The 9,772-nt window shown below is 44.1% G+C and overlaps 1 protein-coding gene and 1 pseudogene across 1 annotated transcript; both read right to left on the reverse strand.

Moving 5' to 3' along the window:
- Positions 1 to 699: 699 nt before the first annotated feature.
- On the reverse strand, positions 700 to 1,828 carry LOC127129072 (K(+) efflux antiporter 3, chloroplastic). Its single transcript, XM_051058387.1, has one exon. The coding sequence runs from the start codon at positions 1,723 to 1,725 to the stop codon at positions 1,318 to 1,320; it is 408 nt and encodes a 135-aa protein (XP_050914344.1). The 5' UTR covers positions 1,726 to 1,828; the 3' UTR covers positions 700 to 1,317.
- A 2,610-nt stretch (positions 1,829 to 4,438) lies between these two features.
- On the reverse strand, positions 4,439 to 4,978 carry LOC127130423 (ruBisCO large subunit-binding protein subunit beta, chloroplastic-like; annotated as a pseudogene).
- Between the last annotated feature and the right edge of the window lie 4,794 nt (positions 4,979 to 9,772).

Below are 9,772 nucleotides of genomic sequence, written 5' to 3' on the forward strand. Positions count from 1 at the left end.
CTCTCACTCGAGCTCAAACCTTCAGCAACAATGGCATCCTCACGCACTCGCCCATCTCATCCCTCTTACGACGCCGCTCATCAACAAAACCCTCTTACTTCCCAAAACCCAGTGAATCGCACTCTCTCAACTCTCACAAGTATTTCAAACAATAAGCATATGAGAAAGATAGGGAGAAAGAAACCTTACAAAATGTCGCAGTGGTGGCGGTGTAGGATGCGAAGAAACTGGCCTCCGGGTAAACGAACTTGGGACCTTAGGTTTTCCTGCTTCAGATTTTTGCCTCCAGCCTCTCTGTGAACAGTGGCCGCCTCTCACCTTTTGAAATTAGGGTTTTCTCCCCCCTCATGAACAGTGGCCTCCTATTATATATCTCTCATCTCCTCTGCTCTCTGCTCTGCTTCCTGCTGTGTTGCTAAGCTTCCTCAGAGTAGTGGGAAGTCTGCTGTGCAGTGGACAGGTTTTGAATTTTGTCCATATCCAACTTGTGGTCCCCTTCTCAACCCTCTTCATTTTGAAAACTCTACTGTGGGTAAGAAACAATTCACCACTGTAACTCACTTAATTGAAAAATCTGTTTTTGGAGTTAACTGATTTTGCATCTCAAACATATGGAACTGTTCAGGAACATGAGAATTGAGCACTTCTTTATGGTGTTCAATTCCAGACTCCATCCTCACTTGGTTTTCTAGATTGGGAGACAACTGAGACTGATTGAATCCATCGTCATTGACCAAATGCTGAGGCTGCCGACTATGTAGTTTCAACTGAAATTGCTGTCGTGATTATGAATACTGTTCTAGCTGTTGCAATTGCTGGGGCCTTTGCTGATACCGTTGTTGAGAACGCAGAAAGGCATCTCTTGAAACCGATGAAGACTGAAACTTTTCCAATTGATTGACTGCTTGGGATTTCATATGAATAGCCTGCTGCATACCATGCAGACTTGAGTGACTGCTAATCAATGAATTAGTCTTGGGTATCGACGGCAGTTTTACGGAATTTGTGTTCTGAGTGTTCATCATAGACCCAAAAGATGCCACAGATCCATAAAAGTTTCCAGAAGCAAAAAGGGTCAACATTACTCATTCCATATCTATCACCCTGCAAGTGTTGATGTATATTTGAGAAGGGTTTGAAAATGGTGGTGAAGGTGCGGCGATTTATTGGGAGAGAAAGTGTTGTTCGCCGGATATATTGGTTTGGCTGCTGAGCAAGCAAAATCTGAAGGTTATAAAGTAGAGAGTGTGATTGTTGAGGATGATTGTGCTATACCACCACCACTAGAGATGGCCGGAAGAAAGGGACTGTTCTGGTTCATAAGGTTGCAGGAGCTGCTGCAGATGCTGGTCTTTCTCCTGCTGGTCTTTCTCTTGCTGATTTAGTTTTGAGATCTTGGTACTGCTGCAGTGGTTCCATAATCTTTGTTTCTCGATAATCTGGTAGGCTGACTGCTAACTCTGCTTGTTGCTCCATAGAGTCTCTAACAAGCTGGCTCAAAAATGCTACATCATCGGACATCATCCCCAGGCCTTTCAGCAACTTCGAACCAAGTTGTAAACTAGTCTCTGCATTTTCCAAAGTGGCATCCGTTGCACCTGCTTTCTTTAGATCTAAAAGATGTTTTGGATCTCGAGCTCTGGCATATATTGGAACTGCGGGAAAAGCCAATCGTAGCCTCTGAACAGCTTCAACTGATTTCTTCTTCTCAGTGAGCATAATCATGATAGCTTTTGGAGATGAGATACCGGCAGATTGAAGAACACCTGGACTTGATCCATCCCCGTAAATAATAGGAAAACCAAGTTTTTCTTCCTTCCTTTACAACCCTGGCATAATATCAAATACCACATAAGGCCATCCTATTGCATCACTATCTCCTTCTGAAGCCATTGGGTTGGACAGCAAATAATGTTTTTGAACCTTGCAACATCCTGTTGACCCTTGTGAGCAGGTTTAGGAAATACTTTATTTCTGCAGGCTTGTGAGCATTCTGAGGTGCACCAGAGTTCCTTTTAGCATGTCCAAGACTCTGCTTAGAAAACATTCATCACAGAAACATTTCCAACATTCCGAGCTAGCTCCGTCATTAGGGAGACAGGCGATATACAATGATGAAAGAAGCAAAATTCACCGCGGAGCTCGAGATACAAAAGTTTCAACAGGACCTGGTGCGTTTCTAGTAAGCATTCCGATTTCAGCCAGCTTGTGCGGCTTACTGGTAGTTTGTGCATCAGCATGATCGCTAACCTGTCTTATGCTTGAAAAAATGCTAAATAGAGACAAGACAACATCCTTAAATAAGCTCCAGATCAATGCCAACATTACCAATGGCGTATTCAGGGTAACCGACCATTATTTCTCGAATAGAAGAAAAATGCCATTTGCGATCTTCGGTTGTACTACCATCCTGGAACTTATGCTGTTGAGTCTTAATCACGTGCGCACGTGGCTTTTTGTAGGTTATCAGAGCAGGAGCTTTGTAGTGGCGTTATGCTCGTAAGTTCTACCTTTGCAATTTAGACCGACGCGTCGACGTATTCTAATGCTACTGTTATCTGACATTTGCATGAATGCTTACTGCTGCTCAATCTTACACAGGAGCAGATCCCACACCTCCTTCTAGCTTCGCGTTCGAACTACTAGAGGCAATTGGGATTTAAGCAATTTATGCCCTTGTGAGCTGGAACTCCTTAGCACTAGGAACAAAACTACCAAGTGCAACCAGAATGTGAGAATATCTTACGGCGAAAAATCTACATCCTGCAGGATGCTCATAGCGAGGTGAACCAACATTCAGCATTCTTCCATTATAAAACATATCGAATGGACCAATGGTATTATGATCAGGCACAAGACTAGGAGCATGCTATTTTCCGTGTGGAATGAAGGCAAACGAGGTATCGTCTTTTGGTGAACCATAAGCGTCACTACTGAGAAGGTTCCACTCGGGACCAACCTTGGCAAGCACGGCAAAACCACTGGATATAGCTGGTGCGGGAAGTTCTAACCGATTCAATGCTTGAGAGCCTTTCTTCTTGGATCCTTGACTTGATGGCAAGCTTGGTTCGACAAGACTTTCTTTCCAAAGTTTCTCAAATTCACCGAAAGATGCAATTGTATAGTTGCTCAAACCTTCAGGAAAAGCATGTTCCTCTTGTCTATCGTCTTCAAAGTAGATTATATTTTGCAAGGATGTTACTTTTGATCTTATTGGTTCCAACTTATTCAACAGTTATGCGTCATAGATCGAGATATATATGATGGGACCAAAGCCACAAAAAGTGTTGCTGTCAAGCCAGCTCCGGAACCCTCAACCTCCTTCATTAATAGATAAGTATCCCACGAGGCAAAGGCTGAGAATAAAGGTGTTGTACACACAAACAGTTTCAACCGAGAGAGGTACGTTCAAAGAATTCAATAGTCACCACAAGGTGCCTGCTGTCAAGGTCAAACCAGGATAGACAGTCCTGCCAATGACAAATTCAGTGTTGGATCTTCACTTAATATTTCAATGTTTTCCAGGAAAATTCTATCCGCATCACTTTCTCCATTTTTGAATGTCCGTTGTCGCTCTTCTCGGAGGACTTATTAGGAACGGGCGGAATATGAAAAAAAACCGAGAAGATGTTTTGTTGGCAATGTTTTGCATTAACTCGCTATGATCTTCAGTACTTAGTATTGCAGACACAACCGAATTAATCATCACATACAGGAGCTCTACTTCTGGATAGCTGAGTGCAAGAGTGTGAAGAAAAGTCCATGTAGCCCTTCCAAGGTCTTCTTTAGTCATTATACTTGTAGTTGATGGTTGACCAGAATTAACACCTGCAATAGATACTTGACCAGAACTTACTTCAGCAGGAACATTTGGATTGTTCTGACCAGGCAAGGCACTCCTTTGTTGATACTGTGACGGCGAGAAACCAACTTGGCTTCCACTTTTAAACTCTGTCTCCTCCACCTTTGGCATTGCTGTTTTAAAATCTTGTTGGCTTTCAACAGACTGGTTATGTATGTTATGCGGATTCTGCTGGGGTGTTGACTGCCCAGATGGTAGCATGTTTGGCTGAATCTGCTGGGAGTTAGGTGGCCTGGGTGTAACCATGTTTGATTGATACCCCGTACAATGCATGTTCTGAGGAGTGAACTGAGGTGCTTGCGGTTGCACAACATGTGTACTATGATCCTGAGGATTAACTTGCCCAAATTGTTGTGGACGAATAACCTGCGGAGGCATCTGATGATGCATTTGCTGAAATTGCTGTCCTTGATACTGCATCATCTGCGGCCCATGAGGCTGCATCATCTGTAGTCTAGTTTGGTGTAACCCAGGCTGTTGCGTCGGCTGTGCAAGCTGTGAGTTCTGCTGCTGCTGGAAAGTATTGGGCAAGGCAAAGCAATCGGCATGGCTGACATATGGTTTCCCTTGGCTAGGTCATTTGTTTTCAAGGTTTGGTGTATTGTATTCTTGGTACGAGCTGTGAGTGATAAGCAAAGTATTATGTTGGATTGTTAGAGAACTCTTTCCTCCCTCAAGTGTCACAACACCCTTTCTACTAACCTTGCTCAATGCTTCGGCTATCATATTTCACTACTTCATGATTGTTCCCGGCACTGACTGCTGCCACATCAGCCAATTCACTATCTTCAACCTCTTTTGACATCAGTTTAAGTTCAGCTACAAGAGCTTTTGTTGTCTTCTCAATTCCACGTGCGATAAGCACAGGGTTTGCACCAGCTGCAACAACCTGGACACCTTCTGCAATAAGACCCTGAGCCAAAACAAACAGAAGTAGTGGTTCCATCACCAGCCAATTCATTCGTCTTGGAAGCGGTTCTTTTTGAATAATTGTGTGTTTTTTGATTTATTGCAGGGATATAGACTTGTAATATTGGAGGTCTTTTTGCATTGCAGATTTTGAAACATTGTTGCTGAACTACCATTGCTTTGCCATGTACTTGTTGTGTTTGGACTAATGGCTTGCTGATGATTGCAGCCTCATTGTGGCAGGTCAATTTGTGATTCTCATGCATTTGGTTATGGTGCATTACTTGGTAGGTTTATGTGTGTTGTTGCTGTTTTTCTCTCTTTTGCAGTTGGCAGGCAATTGCAGTTCAGTTTCATTGTGTGCAGTTGGATTTGGAGCGTCTTTAAAGTTCAGGTGCTCAGGGAGATGATCGGTCTTTTTTGCGTTTCGTCTGTTGGAGTTCATTCGGGTTTTCAGTTGTGATCAAGATCTCGCAACAGTGGACTTTTTTTGTGTTGCTGCAGAATTCCGGAGTCTATTGCGGTTCTCTTATATTTTCGGTTCAGCTCCATCGCTAGATTGGGTGGTATCTGGTCTCTCAGGCTACTGTCTGTTTGAAGTATTTGGAGTCTTTTCTTCTTTTTAGCCTTTGCTTTACATCTGGTGTAGCTTAGCTTGTAATGGTTTGATTTTTTTTTCTGAATTAGTGTTCTTTTAAATGGTTAGAATGTTAATTGATATGCTATGTATGTTAACTGTTTTGTTGCCTGCTTTTGTGGCTGAATTCCTTTAAGACTGTACAGTAGAAACAACGTCATACCCAAAGCCATGATCAACAGGCCTCCATACCACTTCTTCATTTTCATTAAACCTTGAAGTAAATATAGGTGCTTCCAGTCATTCACCATTGAAGGATGCAAAACGTTCCAAAAATCTGAGATGTGAAACGCTGAAACTACTAGTCACCATTTTCATCAATAGCACTTCCATTATTACCAAATGTACACTCCAAGTATATTGTGATCTTGCAAAATGTACCCTTCAAAGAGTAAGATTCTCTAAAGCTAATCCATTCTCAAGCACATGCTTGACCATTTAAAAGAAATAAAAAATGCCGGCCATTGATTCATTCAATACGCTCTAATCCATAATACAATAGAGTGATCAAAACATCAACAAGGATTATCTATTTATTAGCGGGATTATTTTTCTTTCATCCTTAACAAATATTCATGATGGCTCAAATTCCAAGCATTCGACCCAAAACCAACTTTCCTCCGATCCAACACTACATTGAAATCAACTTTCCCCTGATTCAAAACTACATTATGGTACCTGATATACCAACTCGTCCATAGGACAACACAAAACTTAAATCCAATCAAACCTTGGGCCATCATCTGAGTGTGAAGCAAAATTTATGACCTTACAGGTGATTGACTGGGAAAAAATTTCAGGGTCAAAATCGGGGTATGACAGTTGCCCCTATTTAAGCGTCTTCAACTAGAGAATATGAAGCAGGATGTTCTTCATATGATCATAGTGGGAGATGGTTAAATACTAAGAAAACCCGGATTTTGATCCTGAATCCCTATGAAATAATTAACCATGCCTGTCATAAGAAGCAATCTCAAAAGAAGAATCTGGCTGGTATGGTGAAAAATCGGCCTGAGTACCGAAACAGCAAGTTGACCTGGATACCAAAATAAATGGTAACACAGGAATACACATGGCCTGAACGTCGCGCCTTAGTCTGAACACTAAGCATCGGAATACGAGAGTATCAATGTTGGTCTGATCACCGAAAATCTGGTCTGAACACCACTTCGATCAGGAAATCGGAAACCGGCCTGAATGCCACATCGGTCCGGATACCGCCTCGGTCTGAACACCGGAAAACTAGTCTGAACACCACAAGTTCTTCGTCCTGATTGTTGAGAACTTCTTCGATCTGGAATCGGAAATTGGCCTGAACGCCACATCGGTCTGGATACCGCCTCGGTCTGAACACCGGAAAACTGGTCTGAACACCACAAGTTCTTCGTCCTGACTGTTGAGAACTTCTTCGATCTGGAATCGGAAATTGGCCTGAACGCCACATCGGTCTGGATACCGCCTCGGTCTGAACACTGGAAAACTGGTCTGAACACCACAAGTTCTTCGTCCTGATTGTTGAGAACTTCTTCGATCTGGAATCGGAAATTGGCCTGAACGCCACATCGGTCTGGATACCGCCTCGGTCTGAACACCGGAAAACTGGTCTGAACACCACAAGTTCTTCGTCCTGACTGTTGAGAACTTCTTCGATCTGGAATCGGAAATTGGCCTGAACGCCACATCGGTCTGGATACCGCCTCGGTCTGAACACCGGAAAACTGGTCTGAACACCACAAGTTCTTCGTCCTGACTGTTGAGAACTTCTTCGATCTGGAATCGGAAATTGGCCTGAACGCCACATCGGTCTGGATACCGCCTCGGTCTGAACACCGGAAAACTGGTCTGAACACCACAAGTTCTTCGTCCTGACTGTTGAGAACTTCTTCGATCTGGAATCGGAAATTGGCCTGAACGCCACATCGGTCTGGATACCGCCTCGGTCTGAACACCGGAAAACTCTTCAAGTCTATCAGCATCGGTGAAGATAACAAAACAGTGATACGTGAGCCGGCACGCATGCCAAAGATGACCAATCAAAAGAGGATAAAGTTGCTGACTTGGAGCAAATACCCAAAAGAAAGGGGAAAACCCACTGGGGACAATACTGCTTGATCAAGGCAAGTATCCAAGACTATCAATACCACAAAGAGGGGATTACATCTACCGGTTAGTAGAAAACCACGGAAAAGTAAACAGTCATCGATAGGATGAGCACACAGGGTTAACTCCACCAAGGGGATGAAAGTGGGATTTTACAGCTACCAGCTAGTAGGTAGAAAACCACAAAGATAGGACTTACAACTACCGGTTTGTAGGTAGAAGCCAACGAACAACATGAACCACAAAGGTTACCTCTGCTAGGGGGTGAAAGTGGGATTTTACAACTACCAGCTCGTAGGTAGAAAACCACAAAGATAGGACTTACAACTACCGGTTTGTAGGTAGAAGCCAACGAACAACATGAACCACAAAGGTTACCTCTGCTAGGGGGTGAAAGTGGGATTTTACAACTACCAGCTCGTAGGTAGAAAACCACAAAGATAGGACTCACAACTACCGGTTTATAGGTAGAAGCCACAAATTCTGCTGAGGATAAGATGAATGAGTGCCGGTTAGTGAGTGACTATTCATTTATGCCCCAGGGAAGCACGGGAGACAGCCAACAGGAAGCCAATTTAGGATCGATCCAAAAAGGCAGACTGAAACAGGACTCATCCTAATGAGGACAGAACTCAATAGGGAAAACCCATCCCGTTAGGGAGGGAACGGAAACAACCGTCATCCACGAGGATATAACTCAGTGGGGAGCGCAGAAGGAAATGGTAGACACTCTCTGCCTAAGGGGTAGACTCTATATGGAGAGATCAGACACACCCACTTCTGCTAAGGGAATGGACCCAAGCTTGCAAGATGCTACCAACTTCGAGGAGTAACACTGCTGGGAATACCTACTCAACTAAGGAGTCACTTGTTGGGAAAGCACCAACTTCTCAACCATGCTGATGAACCCAATTCTGAAACCGATCCAATGACGCGATGTTAAATTCTTTCCAACAAACCAAACTCGGCTGGTCACCACGGCCTAGGGCTAATGGATATGTTTGCAATGTTAATGCATGAGTTTTTTTTGTTTTACACAATGCCCCATGATCATGGAAATGCTATGCACTAATGATGCAATATGCTATGCTTATCTAAATGATGAATGCATAAACACACGTCCCCTCCTGAGACAACACCGGGGAACTCCAGGAACTGTGCTGAGGATCCTATAACCATGTCAACTTCGATCCTGCTGGGGAAAGACAAACCTTGCTGGGGATGCACTCCATCGAACCCGAACTGCTTGGAGATTACCCTGCTAGGGGAGGCAACCCATTCTTATCTCTACTGGGGATGATTTTCTCCGAACCCGATCCGCTTGGGGACCTCGCTGAGGGAAAACCATCAACACAAACCCTACTGGGAAGGCAGTAACCTTCAGGCTCGCTGAGGAGACACTGATCTCAAATCTGTTAGGGAAGTAACCCTCTCACATCTACTGGGGAAATACAGCTTATTGGACACGGAACACCTGTCGAGTCGCCGAACAGCGGCATCCATCTTCCACCCACAGTGTCGGCTCTCCCTCTTTTTTTACGAACTCCCAGACGCTTCTGGACTTTTCTGCTCCATCATCTTGTATTCCCAATCTTGTCCGTATTCCACGGAGATCGAACTCCTGGTGTTCATACAAACTTTCCAATCATCCGACTTTGAAGAGTCTTCTTGATTAACTTTCCAGGACTGTCATCGTAATCCTTCACTGTCTTTTCACCGCTCAACTATCTCTTGCCCCTGGCCAGGCTCTGCAGCAGAGATCGTTAGATAAAAGCGTGCCCCAGGTATGCCCCAGGTGGCTGTTCTGCTGATTCTCGAGATACAGCTGAGTGATCTTCTTTTCTTGCTCAAGAAGTCGGAAAATCTCGTCAGGAATCCCTTCAGCATCATCTTCTTCCGCTTCGAATACAGGGAATTCACAATTGGGAGATGACGTCAGATCATTGTGTTCAATGGGTTTAAGAAACAACCTCTTCGTTGAAGACCTCAGAAGAATAACCATCACCAACCCGGGACTTGCCGTCTTCAAGCTTGATTAACACGGGGACCTAAGTCTTCAAAGCTCGGAATCCCTGACCTCACAAGGTCTTGAACCTTCATCTTTAGCTGGAAACAACTATCCACATCATGACCAGGAGCACCCGAATGATACACACAATGCTGTTCAGGCCTATACCACCACCGAGGGTTGACGGGTATAGCCGGCGGGTCTCTGGGAGTAATCAAGTTCCGCTCTATCAAAGAGGGATACAGCTCTGCATAGG

Source organism: Lathyrus oleraceus, chromosome 3 (assembly GCF_024323335.1).
Source record: "Lathyrus oleraceus cultivar Zhongwan6 chromosome 3, CAAS_Psat_ZW6_1.0, whole genome shotgun sequence".
In the NCBI taxonomy this organism is placed as follows: domain Eukaryota; kingdom Viridiplantae; phylum Streptophyta; class Magnoliopsida; order Fabales; family Fabaceae; genus Lathyrus; species Lathyrus oleraceus.